Genomic DNA, 19,772 nt, shown 5'->3' with positions numbered 1-19,772 from the left:
ATCACCTCCGCAGCACCAACAAGGTGTAAATGGCCTAGCTTTCATCACCCTTGATGGTGGACTCTCAGACATCTGCAGACGTTCAGCTGCAGGCATGTGAGGCCTGCCCTGTACATTATGATTCGAAAACAACATTACTTTGTTCACAGTACTTGTAGCAGCACTCGTGTGCTGAGAGATTTGCCTGGTATTGTCATTGGTGGTGATGAACGCCTGGGCTATCGCTATGGCTTTACTCAAGGTTGGGGTCTCCACAGTCAAAAGTTTGCCAAGTATTACTTCATGGCCAATGCCAAGTACAAAGAGGTGCCTGAGCATGTGCTCCAAATGTCCTTCAAATTCGCAATGACCTGCAAGGCGTCTTAGCTCGGCGACATAGCTCGCCACTTCCTGGCCTTCAGACCTCGTGCACGTGTAGAACCGGTACCTCGCCATCAGAACGCTTTCCTTCGGGTTAAGATGCTCCCGGACCAGTGTGCACAAATCATCATACGATTTCTCTGTGGGTTTCGCTGGAGCAAGCAGATTTTTCATGAGGCCATATGTTGGTGCCCCGCAAACGGTGAGGAGGATCGCCCTTCGTTTGGCAGTGTTCCCTTCTCCTTCCAGCTCGTTTTCCATGAAGTATTGGTCGAGTCGCTCCACGAAGGTTTCCCAATCATCTCCCTCCGAAAATTTCTCCAGGATGCCCATTGTTCTCTGCATCGTTGTGGTGGGGTTTGTTATCAGTATCTCGTCGCCAATTGTAGTGTATGAATAAAGAGCCTGACTGGAAACTGTGAGCTCAAAGTAAAGTGTGACCGTAGTCTTTTATTGCAGGTCTCCAGAGTGCCTCTCTAGCCTGTGAGGCCTCTTTAAGTACAGGTGCTCCCAAGGGATTGTGGGATCCCTTGGGACACCAGGGGATGAGCCTTCTGGTAGTTAAACAAGGTATTTACAGGTTTAGATATATAACAGTATCCCCTTCCTCCAGCTCAGGCGGACACCCAGTTGCATGGTCACCTGGCCAAAATATCTGAGTAACCCTGACCCCAGATTTTTGGATGGATTGGACAAGGGCCTGGAAGAAGTTCCATTCTGACCTTGATCCATCCCTCCCCCCTTGCCCCACCCAACTCCCAGGCCTCTCCAGGAATTTCCAGGCCTATTAGCTTGTTTAAAAAGCATCATCACTAGCCAGCAGCCCTTATTGTGCAGGAAGACTGTCATTCCCCCGCCCCCCATCATTCGGGTATTTTAGAATTTGAGTCCGATTTAATCCATATGCCAAATTCAATCTTGCTCCTATATTCAGCAGAGTGCAATTAAGTGGCACAGTTGACATTGTCATCCAGCTATCCATTTTGAAGTTAAAGTAAATGAAAATTGGGAAAGATTTATAACAGGCAGCTGATCCAATATTGGCTGATTTTATGCTATCGCTCAAAGCAAAATTACCTCCACTGTGTCCAACTAAGGTCAATTCACACTGAATCCCTACCACCTATCCAGTGTGCCCTTATCGTCATGGGCTGTTAATCAGAGGCGTGCTCCAAAGCCAAATTTAAACCAAAATCTTGTATCTAGCTTCTGTTTCTGCAGTATGTATGGGTGCAAATGTGGACAAATCATCCCCATCTGGCGTTGTATAATTAGCATGTATTAATTTCTGTACGTGAATATTGTAATTAGTGAAAGGTGTGTGCTCATTAAATGACCAAAACCAATGATTTCAGATTAGGATTCATTGTGTTGGTGACATTCATCGTGAATTATCTCAGTACAGCAACCACATAGATGCATACAGCTCTTGAACAAATTCTATGTGGATACCAAGTGCAAATAAATGGTTAACGTGTGTTCTTCAAGGATTCAGTTACTGGTGTCTGGCCTAAATAAGATATAAGCTCACTGTGTATCTGCTGCTTATTCCCTACAACCGACCCACACTTTTGCTCATCTCTAAAATATATTATTTTAATGGCAGTCTCTTTGTTTAAACATGGCATCAGTACCATAACCATGTACACAGGAGAGCAAACTACAACACTCTGGATTGGACTATTGACAGACAATGCTTGAAAATGAGAATAAATTAGGTTTCTGCAAGCAAGATGAATGCATCTATGTACCAGTCTGGCGAAGCTGGGATTGATTGATCAGGCCTCTATGTATTGCGACAATTTGTACTTACAAATTCATATTTTATGCTCAGCAGCTGTCCATCTTCTGAGACAACCACAGTGAAAAGCCAACTTATATTTCTTCTTTCTCAATCTAGCCCTGCCATTTCTGTGGTGTGGTACTATGATTTGCCTTTCTGTATACTTAATGCACATTAACCTAATTTTTACAGTAGCTTCCAACAATAGTATTGTTATAGCCTACTCAGATAGAACATCTCTAAGGGAAATCTCTAGGCCACAGGAGGGCCCGAGGGCAGTCTAGGTGGTCCCTATGGTCATCAGATTATGGACCATCTATCATTACTTATCTGCATTTTTCTCTATCTGTTGACTTACCAGCTGTCACTTGTATTATTTTGTATGGGCCATTTTGCCATACATCATGTAGCTTTATGGACCATAATTGCAACAAAGAAAGAACTCATAAAATAATTTCATTTGTAACATAAAGCTTCCAATTGTTAGGAAATTGATTTAAGAGAACTGTACACGAATATTTTATGTTAAATAATGCACCTTGACCTTTCCGCTTCATCTTACTAGGAGAGTTTCTCAGTGATTTATATTAATATGCTTCTCTCTATATCTATTTATATGGAAATATACATGGAAAAAATGTTCAATAAGCTCACTAATGCACTCTTTATCATAAGTCAATACAGTTAATCTGTTGATTTATTGTTCCATTCTGTTTTTGTTATTAACATACAGTGGAGATGCACAAACTATCCAGCCCACAAAACTTATTTTCTGCTTCGGCTTACATTTTGCAGCTGCTGGTTTTTCCTACTTGGATTTTCAAGAGCTGCCAGTTTGGAGAGGTCCTCTCAGCACTGTTCCCTCATTGGAGGACAATGAGGCAGCCACGCCAGGCAGGCCTTTCTCAGCTTCCAGGCTTATCAAATTCCAGGAGAAGAAATCAGAAGCCTCAAAGTACTAAGTCCGAGTAGGAAACGAATCACCAGGCCTTTTCAGACCAAATAACCCACTCTTGCAGGCCACATAGGACATCGGGTCTAGTTTGGACAGCTCACCTGTACACTAGTCACAGGTGCAGCAGGGGCAGAAGGCAAAAAAAGTAGAAAGAAATCGAAAGGTGACATCACAGCCAAGGGGGTAAGTGATTGGCTGGTGATTGGTAAGTAGTTTTTCTTTTCTTTTCCTTTATCAGTAAGTAACCTTTTAGCATTTTTGTTGCCAATTAAGTTAATCTAGGGGTTAAGTCATGGAAGGAGAGCTCGGACACGTGTTATGCTCCTCCTGTACTATGTGGGAAGTCAGGGACGCTTCCAGTGTCCCTGATGAATACGTGTGCAGGAAGTGCATCTGCCTGCAGCACCTGACAGACTGCATTGCAGCACTGGAGCTGTGGGTGAATTTACTCTGGAGCATCCACGATGCTGAGGATGAAGTGAATAGCACGTTTAGTGAGTTGGTCTTACCGCAGGTTGAAGGTACACAGCCAGATAGGGAATAGGTGACCAACAGGAAGAGCAGTGCAAGAAAGGTAGTGCAGAGGTCCCCTGCGGTCATCCCCCTGCAAAACAGATACACCGCTTTGAGTACTGTTGAGGGGGGTGACTCATCAGGGGAGAGCAGCAGCAGCCAAGTTCATGGCACCGTGGGTGGCTCTGCTGCACAGGAGGGCAGGAAAAAGAGTGGGAGAGCTATAGTGATAGGGTATTCGATTGTAAGGGGAATAGATAGGCGTTTCTGCGGCCGCAACCGAGACTCCAGGATGGTATGTTGCCTCCCTGGTGCAAGGGTCAAGGATGTCTCGGAGCGGGTGCAGGACATTCTGAAAAGGGAGGGTGAACAGCCAGTTGTCGTGGTACATATAGGTACCAACGATATAGGTAAAAAACGGGATGAGGTCCTACGAGTCGAATTTAGGGAGCTAGGAGCTAAATTAAAAAGTAGGACCTCAAAAGTAGTAATCTCAGGATTGCTACCAGTGCCACATGCTAGTCAAAGTAGAAATCACAGGATAACTCAGATGAATACGTAGCTTGAGGAGTGGTGCAGCAGGGAGAGATTCAAATTCCTGGGACATTGGAACCGGTTCTGGTGGAGGTGCGATTAGTACAAACTGGAGGGTCTGCACTTGGGCAGGACCGGAACCAATGTCCTAGGGGGAGTGTTTGCTAATGCTGTTGGGGAGGAGTTGAACTAATATGGCAGCGGAATGGGAACCTATGCAGGGAGACAGAGGGAAATAAAATAGCAGCAGAAGCAACAGATAGAAAGGAGAATAGTAAAAGTGGAGGGCAGAGAAACCCAAGGCAAAAAGCAAAAAGGGTCACATTACATCTAAATTCTAAAGGGGCAAAGTGTGTTAAAAAGACAAGCCTGAAGGCTCTGTGCCTCAATGCGAGGAGTATTCGGAATAAGGTGGACGAATTAACTGCGCAAATAGCAGTTAACGGATATGATGTAATTGGCATCTCGGAGACATGGCTCCAGGGTGACCAAGGCTGGGAACTCAACATCCAGGGGTATTCAACATTTAGGAAGGATAGACAGAAAGGAAAAGGAGACAGGGTGGCATTGCTTGTTAAAGAGGAAATTAATGCAATAGTAAGGAGGGACATTAGCTTGGATGATGTATGGTTGGAACTGCGGAATACCAAAGGGCAGAAAACGCTAGTGGGAGTTGTGTACAGACCACCAAACAGTAGTAGTGAGGTTGGGGATAGCATCAAACAAGAAATAAGGGATGCGTGCAATAAAGGTACAGCAGTTATCATGGGTGACTTTAATCTACATATTGATTGGGCAAAGCAAACTGGTAGCAATGCGGTGGAGGAGGATTTCCTGGAGTGTATTGGGGATGATTTTCTAGACCAATATGTTGAGGAACCAACTAGAGAGCTGGCCATCCTAGACTGGGTGATGCGTAATGAGAAAGGACTAAATAGCAATCTTGTTGTGCGAGGCCCCTTGGGGAAGAGTGACCATAATATGGTAGAATTCTTTATTTGTACTTTCAAAAGGCTTTTGCCAAGGTCCCGCACAAGAGATTGGTGTGCAAAATCAAAGCACATGGTATTAGGGGTAATGTACTGACGTGGATAGAGAACTGGTTGGCAGACAGGAAGCAGAGTCGGGATAAACGGGTCCTTTTCAGAATGGCAGGCAGTGACTAGTGGAGTGCCGCAGGGCTCAGTGCTGGGACCCCAGCTCTTTACAATATACATTAACGATTTAGATGAAGGGATTGAGTGTAATATCTCCAAAAAGTTTGCAGATGTCACTAAACTGGGTAGCGGTGTGAGCTGTGAGGAGGACGCTAAGAGGCTGCAGGGTGATTTGGATAGGTTAGGTGAGTGGGCAAATGCATGGCAGATGCAGTATAATGTGGATAAATGTGAGGTTATCCTTTTTGGGGGCAAAAACACAAAGGCAGAATATTATCTGAATGGCAGCAGATTAGGAAAAAGGGAGGTGCAACGAGACCTGGGTGTCATGGTTCATCAGTCATTGAAAGTTGGCATGCAGGTACAGCAGGCGGTGAAGAAAGCAAATGGTATGTTGGCCTGCATAGCTAGGGGATTTGAGTATAGGAGCAGGGAGGTCTTACTGCAGTTGTACAGGGCCTTGGTGAGGCCTCACCTGGAATATTGTGTTCAGCTTTGGTCTCCTAATCTGAGGAAAGACATTCTTGCTATTGAGGGAGTGCAGCGAAAGTTCACCAGACTGATTCCTGGGATGGCTGGACTGACATATGAGGAGAGACTGGATCGACTGGGCCTTTATTCACTGGAGTTTAGAAGGATGAGAGGGGATCTCATAAAACCGTACTGGACAGGTTAGATGCGGGAAGAATGTTCCCGATGTTGGGGTAGTCCAGAACCAGGGGACATAGTCTTAGGATAAGGGGTAGGCCATTTCGGACTGAGGTGAGGAGAAACTTCTTCACTCAGAGAGTTGTTAACCTGTGGAATTCCCTGCCACAGAGAGTTGTTGATGTCAGTTCATTGGATATATTCAAGATGGAGTTAGATATGGCCCTTATGGCTAAAGGGTTCAAGGGGTATGGAGAGAAAACAGGAAAGGGGTACTGAGGGAATGATCAGCCATGATCTTATCGAATGGTGGTGCAGGCTCGAAGGGCCGAACGGCCAACTCCTGCACCTATTTTCTATGTTTCTATGTCTCTATGTTTCCTCACTGTCTACACATAAAAATGTACATTATTCAAGTATTTTTTTTCTTTCTGCTGGTAATTCCTCAGGTTCTGGAGTCTTCTCAAGCCTGTGCAAATATAAGATAGCCACTAACAGATCAAATAAAGAAGTTAGAAGGAATTTCTTCACACAGAGATTGGTGCCACATGGAGTGGTTGAAGCAGATAGCATTCAATGGTACACATTTAATGGTAAGCTTACACGCAGGTGTAGGGAATAGGAGGACATGGAGGCGGGGGTAATCAGAGTAAGAGGTGGCTCATGTGGAGTACAAATACTGGCATTGAGCAGTTGAGCCAAATGGCCTGTTTCTCTGCCATGTGGTTCTCAAGTTTTCATGATCCTGGCACGAAATAATGCTCACAAGGAGTGCTGCTCAAAAACCACAGGCCCAAAGCCTCAATATGCCATCCATTTAAATTAATTTACAGAATATCAAGGGCTGTGGTCCCATGATTTCCTAAGCAGGATTCTTCCAGGCAATCAGTATATTCAGCTCGCTGTTGTTGAACAAGGGTCTTCAGTGGAATAAAATCCGATGGAAACAAATGCTGGAACAACTCAAATTTGAAGTGATTTTGTGCTTGTTTAAAAAAAATCACTCTTTTCCCAAATCACAGCTAATTTCTACTGAACATTGCATTTATTTCCATTTAATTGCTCTCGAGCTTTCAATAAGCAGGAGAATTGAATGTGCCACACAAGCTGTGAGGTTTGATGCCAATATTTAATTGGCAGGAAGCTCTTTGAGTGCAGCAGCATTTTTAAAGAAATTCGAATATCATTTCAAGAGAAGGAGCAGGATTATGTCTCACCTAGTCCCCCACACCCCACCAACGTCTGCTGCTTTCACATACGCCTCACTGGGCCCGCTTTTGAATAACCAGCAAGTTCTCTCCTTCGGACAGCAACTCCAATGATCCTCTTTTGTTTCAAGTACTGGCTCCAGATAGCCTCAAATTCAACTGATGACCAGTTAACATAACCCAGGCAAGTGCATGAATATCCCTAGATATTCGTTAAGGTGCCACATAAAAGGTTACTGCACAAGAGAAGAGCTCACGGGGTTGGGGGTAATATATTAGCATGGATAGAGGATTGGGTAACTAACAGAAAGCAGAGAGTCGGGATAAATGGGTCATTTTCAGGTTAGCAAACTGTAACTAGTGGGGTGCCACAGGGATCAGTGCTGGGGCCTCAACTATTTGCACTTTATATTTAATGACTTGGATGAAGGCACTGAGTGTAATGTAGCCAAATTTGCTGATGATACAAAGAAAGGTGGGAAAGCAAGTTGTGAGGAGGACGCAAAGAATCTCCAAAGGGTTATAGACAGGCTAAGCGAGTGGGCAAAAATTTGGCAGATGGAGTATAATGTGGGAAAATGTGAGGTTATCCACTTTGGTAGGAAAAATAAAAAAGCATATTATTATTTAAATGGGGAGATATTACAAAATGCGATGGTCCAGAAGAATCTGAAGTCCTTGTGAAAGTTAGTATGCAGGTACAGCAAATAAATAGGAAGAGGCAAATGGAATGTTGGCCTTTATTGCAAGGGGGATGGAGTATAAAAGTAGGGAAGTCCTGCTACAACTGTACAGGGCATTGGTAAGACCACACCTAGAGTACTGCATACAGTTTTGGTCTCCTTATTTGAGGAAGGATATAATTGCACTGGAGGCAGAGAAGGTACACTGGGTTGATTCCTGAGATGAAGGGGTTGTCCTATGAAGAAACGTTGAGCAGGTTGGGCCTGTACTCATTGGAGTTTAGAAAACTTAGAGGTGATCTTATTGAAACATATAAGATTCTGAGGGGACATGACACGGTAGATGCAGAGAGGATGTTTCCCCTCATGGGGGAATCTAGAACTAAGGGGATAGTTTCAGAATAAGGGATCGCTCATTTACAACGGATGTGAGGAGGAATTTCTTTTCTAAGAGAGTCGGGAATCTTTGGAATTCTCTACGTCAGAGAGCTGTGGAGGCTGGGTCATTCAATATATTTAAGATGGAGATAGACAGATTTTGAAAGATAAGGAGGTTATGGGGAGCGGGCAGGGAAGTGGAGTTGAGGCCAGGATCAGATCAGCCGTGATCTTATTGAATGGCGGAGCAGGCTCGAGGGGCCAAATGGTCTACTCCTGCTCCTATTTCTTATGTTCTTATATAGATCAACATGAAGCACAGTCTGGACAGATCTGTAAACACCTGGAAAAAAAGGACCACTTAACGTTTCAGGTGTAGATTTGTTGTCAGAACTTTGTTAAGTTCTGATGAAGGATATACACCTAAAGCACAAATTGATTTTTTTTTCTCTATTTAGATGCTTACAGACCTGTTGTGTATTTCCAGCCCATTTCCTGTTTTTATTTTGAATTTCCAATGTTAACAGTTCTTTCCTTGCATCTCATAGACTTGTGGGCAGACTTTCCATTTCAGTGGACCCGAACCCTCTCACGAACTAGAGCCAGTGCATTAATCAGCTGAGCCATTTGTGTCCCTGCAATTCATGGCAGGAAATTCTAATCACAATCAGTTATTTGGCCAAGCTGATACTTTCTGCCTTGTCTTATCATTGTGTCGGCTGGTATTGGTGGACGTAAAGGGATCTCTAGACTAGTGTGTGGCCTAGTAAAAGATCAACTGATGGTTCTGCCCACCATAAATGATCGATTGCTTCCATGTTGATGCCATAGTTATGAGGTCAAAGGGATCGTTTTAAGATTTTGCGCACCTGGCAGCAAACCTTGTCTGCCCAAAGCACACATTGGAGATTCCAGCAGGTACTATTATGATTGGAAAATCATGTACCAGAATTTTTCAATATGCTTTCTCAGAAAGCAACTTTCGCCGCCAGGAACACAATGTTGCAAAATTATCCCCTGAATCTCCATTAGTGTACAAAATTAAAATGACCTTCAACTAATGCATTATTATTATACACTAATATTTGGCCTCAAAAGTGAATATCTTCTTTCTTGCACTGAGGCCAGTTGGAAATGGATCAAATTGCACAACATTTTTTTTTCTACATTCTTTTGTTACACTGAATATTCTAAAGAATGTCTTATTCAGTATATAATGGGGCTAAAATTCCGGCCTCGTCGGGTCCGTATGGAGTGTGCATGGACTCGATGAGGCCTCGCAAAAGTCGGTGGCGGAATGCATCCCTGCAAGAAGGACATTTGCGTGGGAGAGATTGGGCTAGTTGCACAACTCATGCCCAGCAAATGTCCTTCAAACTCTTATGCCTGGTGAAAGCAGGCGCATAGCCTACTTTTACCAGCCTAAGAGTTTTAAAACATATAAAAATTAAATTTAAAAACACATTTTTATGTTAAAAGCCCAGTCCATTAAGGTTAAGTTTAATTTAAACTGTATTAAAACACATTAAAAAAAATTCCAAAGCATATATATTTTTTCTAAAACATTTAATTAACTTTCATTTCAATTAATTTTAAATATATGAGGTGTTTTATTTATTATGTTGTGTTTGGGTGTTTTTCTCATTGATATTAATGGGAACTCGCACAAACAGATTCCCATTATTATCAATGAGAATACTGATCGTGATTGGTTGTCCAGGCCCACGTGACTCCAGCTTGTACTTACGTACGTGGAAGGCAGGTCCCCATGCGATGCGCAGCAAATCAAGGCCTCCGACCGGGATCCTATGTTTCTTTGGAACCAACAGTTGGATTTGTAGATTTTTTGGGGGTCAGAGGTGTTCGTACGAAGGAAGCCTTCGACCTCAATTTTAGGCCCAATATGTAAATCCACATGGCCACTATACTCCAGTGAGTCAAATGTGTGTAAATAAAGAGAAAGAATAATTTCCTGCTTGTTTTTGTAACCTTATGAATTGCCAGCAGCTAAATTATTTTCAAAGCAACAATTGCTCTTTAACTAAGATGAACCAAATTACTGGAATTAGGCCTTATCATCTTAAAGGGACAGGCCAGGTTACATATAGCTCCACCTATGCAGTATTACATGGTATGAAGCCGCTTTAAAAAAACAGTGGTTTCAAACTTTTCCATAAGGGCGAATCCCATTAACTGTAGAGCACAATGATTATGGATAAAATCTGCTGACAATCTAGAGACGGGAGCCTGAAGTGGGTCACCTGGTCATCGTGATACAGTGGGACCTGAGAAATAAATCTAATGAGGAGGGGGAAAGAGAGTAATTGAATACTAATCAGTATTGATTTACATTTCATATGACAAAGCAGAAAAAAATCCTCTACTTTCTTTGTGAGACATGTAGCAGTTAGTATTTACTGGAAAAATTAGTGGCTTTATAGTTTGAATCATCTTTGAAATGCTTGTGATGTGTGTTGCTTCACATGTTTTGAAAGGTGAAACTAACCTTCAGTGCTTGAAAATACAACAATTATTCTGCACAGTATTACCTGTTTTCCATAGGAGTCATGAACTGGTGAGATGATTCCCCCAATCACGATGTACCGTCCTGTCTTGTGCAGGTAATCACGGGCTCTTTCTGAAAGCAAAAATGGGAAAGGTGAATTTACAAGATGCATGGAAACGAGTGCTGATCCACATGCTTGATCCAAGCACTACACTTCAATGTACTAATCAGTTCCCATTCAATTCCAAAATATGCAACTCCAGATCAAGGGAAGAAATTTAGATACAATTTTCAAAGTATTTTTCACATATTTTGGGAGTTTACAGAGAAATGCAAATTTTAAAAAAGGCCCCCCAATAGAAAACCCAAAGAAATGTCTCAAAACTAGCTTCAGCTGCAAGGAGACTTTGCATTTTAGCTGAACTAAATTTTTCCTTCAACAACAACCACAAATTGCACTTGTATAGCATCCTTAACATAGTAAAACAACCCAGGGCTTTTCATAGGAGTGTTATCTGTTGTGTTCATACTCTATTTGTTTCTTACACAAACTCTAACTAGACAGGCATTAGGACCCTGCGGGAGCTATTCTCAGTTGCTGTAAACATTCTGGTTCATGCTGGTTTTGGGACACCATTTTGGGGAGTTGCTATAAAGGCCATAGTTAGTTACTTTATTGCTGGTTCAATTAGTCTGTTTATTTGCGTACACAACATAATTTGGCGATGAGGATGAATCAATTTAACCTCCCTACCAATCCTCCCCCCCACCCCCCGCCTTTCCTCTCCACACCCGGGGACCCTCCAATTCCATGGCGGAGTTGGATAAAAAGCTTTTCTACGTACATCACGGTGAGTGGGTTAGACCGCAACAACAAAATTCTGCCATCATCCCCGCGTTGACCCTTCCGTCAAACCGGTTACGCAGCGACTTCACCGTCTCCCATTCGCGATTCGCAACCAAGTATCTGCAGAATTAATGCGACTTGAATCTCAGGGAATCATTGAGAGCATCAACTCCTCACCCTGGACCGTGAACTTAGTCATTGCTTGGCGTTAAAAATAGGGAGATCCGCCTGTGCATCGACCTGAAAGAGGTCAATGACGTTATCATCCCTGACAAGTACCCTCTTCCTACCATCGACAAACTGTCTTCAGAATTCCACGGCTCAATAGTTTTTACAAAACACGACATGCGCCGCAGTTACCTACAAATACCCTTAGCGGAGGACAGCAAACCACTCACGGCATTCACGACACATGATGGTCTGTATCAGTATCGACGCAGGCCCTACGGACTATCTTCTCCACCAAGTGCATTTCAGAAGATTGTCACTACTACGCTAGCAAGCTTAGAGGGAGCCCTCAATCTCCTTGACGATATTATGGTCCATGGATGGATAATGGAAGAACATGACTAGCGACTTCACACAGTTATGGCTAGACTTGCTACATATAACATTCCAGTTAATGCCGATAAGTATACATTCGGTGCTGGAGAAAAAAACTTCTGGGCTACCAAGTCACAGCACAAGGTTGACACCATTGACGCGATCCAGTGAATGCAGGAGGCTACCAATGTCAAAGAACTTTCATCATTCCTCAGCACTTGCAACTTCTAACTAAAGTTTGTCCCGCACTACGTGCACATTGCCGAACCACTTTGTATGTTGCTGCGCAAGGACATCACTTGGGAATGGACAGATTCCCAGGCTCAGGCATTCACCACACTTAAGGAGAAAATCACATCCCCTCCTATCCTCGTGCACTTTGACCCGAATGCCACTAGGTATGTCACCATGGATGCACCAGGCACCACCATGGGTGCTGTGCTCTCGAAATGGATTGACAACCTGGAACGCCCAGTAGCCTTCGTCTCTCGTACGCTCTCATCTGCAGAACGTAAATATTCTACAGCGGAATGCGAAATACTCGCTTGCGCCTATGCATGTGAACTCTGGCACATCTACCTCTATGGCAGGAAATTTACTTTCCGTATGATCACCAAGCACTAACAACACTACTCGGTACAACTGGATCTGGGCACAGACCGCTACAAATCAGCCGATGGTCAGATCACCGCCTTCAGTATAACTTTGATGTACAGTACATCGCTGGCAGTTGCAACCATGTAGCTGACATGCTCAGCCGCTCGACACCAGTTTCAGACTCTGGTGCTGACTTATTCACAGATGATGACATATGTCACGTCGATCATCACTTAGTCCATCATCAACCTTGTCTCCTGCGACGAACTCAAAACTGAATCACAGCATGATGCTACGCTCCAGCACGTGTGCCTCCAGACTGAGTGGCCTAAGCAAATTCTGGAAGAGTTGAAAACCTTCCACAGACTTCGTGATTAATTTTCCGTTTGGAACGATGGCTGCCTAGCTCGTGGTGATAGAGCAGTAATTCCCAAGTCGCTTCAACAGCGCATTCTCTCATTGGCACACGATGGACACCCTGGCATTGTCCTCGTGAAGCAGAGATGTCGCGATTCAGTATGGTGGCCTGGGATTGACACTCGCATCGGGGAGTTTGTCTCACACTGCGAAGCATGCAGTCTGAGCAAAAACATCCGACCAGCGCCAATGAAGCCCATTCCATGGCCACAAAAACCATGGCAACAACTTCAGTTGGATATCTTCGGTCTAGTTGAAGCAGTTCCACAGCACCAGCGGTTCCTTGTTGTAGTACATGACCTGCATTCCAAATGGCCAGAAATCGTTGCAACAAGTTCAGTGACCTCATCAACGATTGTCACTATTCTGCAGTGTATGTTCACTAAGTGGGGCCTCCCAGAGATCATAATCACTGACAATGGACCACAGTTTGTGTCTGACTAGTTCATGGATTTCGTCACTCGTCATGCTAACGAGCATCGCCTTACTGCTCAGTACAATCCTCAAAGCAACCGAGGTGTTGAGTGATTTAACCACTTCATCAAAGAGGGTTTGAAAGCCAACCTCGCAGCAGGCCAAACATTCGACAAAGCAGTTCAAACCATTCTCCGCACATACCGTTCGACAAAGCATTCGCCAACGGGGAAGACACCCGCTGAACTCATGATTAGGTGGAATCTTCGCTGGTTAGTGGCCATTCTCGAACCCCCAGCCAGACCTAGTGTGAAGATAACCACACTCGCATCCCAGATTTCAGAAGGCCAACGAAAAGCGAAGTCGTACACTGACACAAAACGACGCGCTCAAAAGCCTCAACTGAAGAACGGAGATTGGGTCAGAGTTAAGTGCCCAAACCGGAGTCATCAGCTAGCATCTTCACTTTCGCCTCCAAAACAGATCGGGCAAAAGTTCAGCCCTCACACCTATGAGCTCAATGATGGAACTCGATGGAACGCTCATAGACTGATCCCAACTCACAGGCCAACAGACCAGCAGGATGGAACAGAGGCACCGTTCTGTTTCCCAACCGAAAACCTCGATCAAACACCGCAAGCTCCACGCCGGTCTCAGCATATCAGAACACGGCTATCTCAAGGACTTTGTCTGTTCATAGACTGTGTTTTCAGAAGGGGGGAAATATGGTGTGTTCATACTCTTATTTGTTTGTTACACGAACTCTCACTAGACAGGCATTAGTACTCTGCGGGAGCTATTCTCAGTTGCTGTAAACATTCTGGTTTATGCTGGTTTTGGGACACCATTTTGAGAGTTATGATAAATGACACAGTTAGTTACATTACTCCTGTTGCAGTTTGTCTGTTTATTTACATAAACAACATTATCAAACAAAATTTAACACCGAGCCACATAAAGAGATATTAGGACAGATGACCAAAAGCTTGGTCAAATAGGGAGATATTAAGGAGCATCTTAAAGGAGGATAGAGAGATGGAGAGGTTTATGGAGGGAGTTCCAGAGCTTAGGGCCTAGGCAGCTGAAAACACGGCCGCCAATGGTTGAGCGATTATAATCAGGGATGGGCAAGAAGCCATAATTAGAGATGTGCAGGCATCTCGGGGGGGCGGTTGGGCTGGAGGAGATTACAGAGGTAGAGAGGGGCGAGGCCATGGATGGATATGAAAACAAGGATGAGAATTCTAAAATTGAGGCCTTGCTAGGCTGGGAGACAATGTATGTCAGTGAACGCAGCAGAGTTTTGGATGAGCTCAAGTTTATGAAGGGTGGAACTTGGGAGGCCGGCCAGGAGAACGTTGGAATAGTCAAGTCGAGGTAACAAAGGCATGGATGAGGGTATCAGCAGTGGATGAGTTGAGGCAAGGGCGGAGTCAGGCAATGTTATGAAGGTGGAAGTAGGCGGTCTTAGTTATGGAGTGGATGTGTGGTCGGAAGCTCATCTCGGGGTCAAATACGAGGAAATAAATATTTCCAGCTGACCATTGTGCTGATCATAATGTTTGTGCTTGGTAACACACAATGGTGTTGCTCATGGTGAGTTGAAGGATGCTGTTTTATAATGAGAGGAGCATTAACTCATGAAATGGGTGATGTACCATTATATTGGACTCCTTTAGCATTGCTAAAAATTAACCCAAAATTGGTTCTATTTTCCCGTGATAATGTTTCTCATGCATTCCTACTCCAAATCATTCTGTGTCCCTCTCTGTGACTTCCATTCTTTTTCCTCTGTGTATGGCTCTCATGCACTTTCCTCATTGTAATTTCGCTTTCACACTCTTTATGTTGCTCTCTCGCTCATTTGGTTAATCTCTCATTTACTGTGTCTCCTCTCTTCTACATCTCTTCCAATCTCTCTATATGGATTTACACATAATCCTTCACTAATGTTCTCAATTTCTATCTACTACTTTCTTTAAATCAGCAAGTACACAGCAAGTGATAGCCAGCATTTATTTGGAGTACTTGGGAGCTGAGTATGGGAACACTCATGATGCCTCCGAGGATAACTCCGGGGACTGAAGTTTTCTGCTGGGATAACCGAGCGGGAGATGTACCCATGTAGTCTAAAAGAGCGCATGTGGAAATGGAATGAATGTAACAGTTGGCTCCGCCTACCAATGTATAGACAGCATACTTGTTCAGAACCACGGAGAACAGACTGCGCTTGACCATGTGGGCAGGAGGAAGAGTGATCTGTGCAGGGAAGAAGGAGGGCGGGTCTCACTGACTTCCAAGGGAAAGAGCACATGGGAACTAAGGGAAAGAGCACATGGGACAGGTGGGTGGGTGTTGAAGACTGATGCCATGCATGCAGAGAAGCCTGAAAAGGTTAGAATGCTAATACTGTATTTTATAGCACCATCTGCCTATTAAATCTGTGCTCGTGTTTTTCTTCACATGAGCCATTTGAGCTTGGAAACTCAAATATACCTCGAGGGAAGGCCTGAAAGAGCAAAGCAGACTTCAGGAAAGGTGCAAAACGTAAACCCATGGCACTTAGAAAAGGCATTATAGTGGGACAAAAAGCTTTTGTGGCAGATTTCCAACACATATGGTCAATTTTATGAGCAAGTTAAAAAATTTGTTTTGTGAATTATTTAAACTGTTATGTATTTTTTACACTCCCATCGACCACACCATCCTCCTCCAACGCCTCTCCACCATGTCCAGCTGGGTGGGACTGCACTTACCTGGCTCCATTTTTATTTATCTAATCATAGCCAGAGAATTACCTGCAATAGCTTCTCTTCCCACTCCCGCATCGTTACCTCTGGTGTCTCCCAAGGATCTATCCTTGGCCCCCTCCTATTTCTCACCTACATGTTTCCCCTTGGTGACATCATCTGGAAACACAGCATCAGTTTCCACATGTACACTGATGATACCCAGCCCTAACTCACTACCACTTCTCTCGACCTCTCCATCGTATCTAGATTGTCGGACTGCTTATCCAACATCCAGTACTGGATAAGCAGAAATTCCCTCCAACAAAATATTAGAAAGATTGAAGCCATTGTTTTCGTTCCCCGCCATTAACTCCCTAGCCACCAACCCCTTCCCTTTCCCTGGCAACGGTCTGAGGTTGAACCAGATTGTTCGGGACCTTGGTATTATATTTGACCCGAGATGAGCTTCCGACCACATATGCATGCCATAAATAAGACTGCCCTGTTGGCCGGCCTCCCATATTCTACCCTCCTTAAACTTGAGCTCATCCAAAACTCGGCTGCCCTGTGTCCTAACTCGCACCAAGTCCTGCTCACCCCTCACTCCTGTGCTCACTGACCTACATTGGCTCCTGGTTAAGCAACGCCTCGATTTTCAAAATCTCATCCTTGTTTATAAATCCATCCATGGCCTCAACCCTTCCTATCTCTGTAATCTCCTCCAGCCTCACAACCACACCCCCCCCCCGCCTCGCGATATCTGCGCTCCTCTAATTCTGGCCTCTTGAGCATCCCTGATTTCAATTGCTCCACCACTGGTGGCTGGGCCTTCAGCTGCCGAGGCCCTAAGCTCTGGAATTCCCTCTCTAAACTTCGACGCCTCTCTTTCCTCCTTTAAGACGCTCTTTAAAACCTACCTCTTTGACCAAGCTTTTGGCCATCTGCCCTAAGTTCTCCTTATGTGGCTCGGTGTCAAACTTTGTTTTATAACACTGGTGTGAAGCGCCTTTGGTCATTTTACTACGTTAAAAGCTCTTGCTCTGAAATTCCGATGTCCCGGGTCCATACGAAGTTTCTACGGACCCGAGAAGGCATCGGAAAAGCCAGTTTTCAGCACGCAATGCGCACGTGCAGAAAACCGGCTTTTCCGATCTGTCAAGTTTCTGGCTTGACAGATCCTCCATATCTCGGGAGCGAGGACACTTGCAGGGCAAGATTTCCGATATTTACGAATATCTTGCCTTGCAAATGTCCTTTAAAATCTTGCGCCTGAAAAATCAGGCATATAGCCTATGTTTACAGGTACCAGTGTTTAAAAATACACAAAAACTTTTAAAAATAAAGATATAAAAACACATTTTATTGTTAAAAACCCTCCCCACTACGATAAGTTTATTTTAAGGCTGAATTAAAAAAACTTTTTAAAAAGTCGGGAAAATATTTTTTTTATAACAACTTTAATTTAAATGAATGTTAAAAATGTAGTGAATTTTCTATTTTTTATTGTGTTTTGCGTGTTTGGGGAGGGTTTCTCATTCATAGCCATGAACTCATTGAATGGCGGTGTAGGCTCGAATGGCCTACTCCAGCATCTATTTTCTATGTTTCTATGTTTCTATGAATTCCGGACATACGGAACTCCTATTACTATGAATGAGAATCTATACTACACCTGATCAGCTGCTGTCTCTAGCTCCTGGCCTGCGCACGTCCCCACGTGCACGCGCTGTGACGTGCAGAAAAATTATAAAGGGTCAAAGTGTAATAAAAAGGCAAACATGAAAGCTTGGTGCCTCAATGCGAGGAGTATTCGGAACCCAGGAGAGGGCTCTGAGCTAGTTAGAGTGGGTGAGAGCTCAGATGAACAGGACCCCAAGAAAGAATGCAAAAGGCAGGAGGCAACAGAGCAGAGTAGCACTGGGGTAAGTGTAAACCACAAGTTGATAGGAAGGGACAATATGTATGAATATAAAGGGGCTGCAGGAGGGGTCAAAACTAAAAATCATGGTTTAAAAACTAGGATTAAAACACTCTACCCAAACGCACGCAGCATTCGAAATAAAGTAAATGAGTTGACAGCACAAATCATTACAAATGGGTATGATTTGGTGGCCATTACAGAAACGTGGTTGCAGGGTAGCCAAGACTGGGAATTAAACATACAGGGGTATCTTACAATTCGGCAAGATAGACAAGAAGGGAAAGGAGGTGCGGTAGCTCTGTTAATAAAGGATGATAACAGGGCAGTTGTGAGAGACGATATTGGCTCTAATGAACAAAATGTTGAATCATTGTGGTGGAGATTAGAGATAGTAAGGGGAAAAAGGTCACTGGGGGGCGTAGTTTATAGGCCCCCAAATAATAACTTCATGGTGGGGCGGGCAATAATCAAGGGAATAATGGAGGCATGTGAAAAAGGAACGGCAGTAATCATGGGGGATTTTAACCTACATATCGATTGGTCAAATCAAATCACACGGGGTAGCCATGAGGAGGAATTCATAGAATGCATACGGGATTGTTTCTTCGAACAGTATGTTACAGAACCTACAAGGGAGCAAACTATCTTTGATCTTATCCTGTGTAATGAGACAGGAATAATAAACAATCTCCAAGTAAAAGATCATCTCGGAATGAGTGATCACAGTATGGTTGAGAATTTGTAATACAGATTGAGGGTGAGGAAGTAGTGTCTCAAACGAGCGTACTATGCTTAAACAAAGGGGACTACAGTGGGATGAGGGCAGAGTTGGCTAAAGTAGACTGGAAACACCGACTAAACGGTGGCACAATTGAGGAACAGTGAAGGACTTTTAAGGAGCTCTTTCATAGTGCTCAACAAAAATATATTCCAGTGAACAAGAAGGGCGGTAAGAGAAGGGATAACCAGCCGTGGATAACCAAGGAAATAAAGGAGAGAAATTAAAAACCAATGCGATTAAGGTGGCCAAGGTTAGTGGGAAACTGGAAGATTGGGAAAATTTTAAACGACAGCAAAGAATGACTAAGAAAGCAATAAAGAAAGGAAAGATAGATTACGAAAGTAAACTTGCGCAAAACATAAAAACAGATAGTAAAAGCTTTTACCGATATGTAAAACGGAAGAGAGTGACGAAAGTAAATGTTGGTCCCTTAGAAGATGAGAAGGGGGATTTAATAATGGGAAATGTGGAAATGGCTGAGACCTTAAACAACTATTTTGCTTCGGTCTTCACAGTGGAAGACACAAAAACCATGCTAAAAATTGCTGGTCATGGGAATGTGGGAAGGGAGGACCTTGAGACAATCACTATCACTAGGAGGGGTAGTGCTGGAGAGGCTAATGGGACTCAAGGTAGACAAGTCCCCTGGTCCTGATGAAATGCATCCCAAGGTATTAAAAGAGATGGCGGAAGTTATAGCAGGTGCATTCGTTATAATCTACCAAAATTCTCTGGACTCTGGGGAGGTACCATCGGATTGGAAAGCAGCTAATGTAATGCCTCTGTTTAAAAAAG

At 43.8% G+C, this 19,772-nt stretch overlaps 1 protein-coding gene across 1 annotated transcript in view; it reads right to left on the bottom strand.

Moving 5' to 3' along the window:
• nmnat2 (nicotinamide nucleotide adenylyltransferase 2) overlaps nt 1-19,772 on the bottom strand; it is a 425,329-nt gene that overhangs the window by 264,634 nt on the left and 140,923 nt on the right. The window contains exon 2 of the mRNA XM_070887134.1: nt 10,769-10,857. Coding sequence (XP_070743235.1) covers nt 10,769-10,857 — 89 coding nt within the window. The remainder of the gene's footprint in view (nt 1-10,768; nt 10,858-19,772) is intronic.

This window comes from Pristiophorus japonicus, chromosome 8, assembly GCF_044704955.1.
Source record: "Pristiophorus japonicus isolate sPriJap1 chromosome 8, sPriJap1.hap1, whole genome shotgun sequence".
NCBI lineage: Eukaryota > Metazoa > Chordata > Chondrichthyes > Pristiophoridae > Pristiophorus > Pristiophorus japonicus.
The sequence above is the reverse complement of the archived record's forward strand: the minus strand, read 5'-3'. Positions and strand labels throughout refer to the sequence as shown.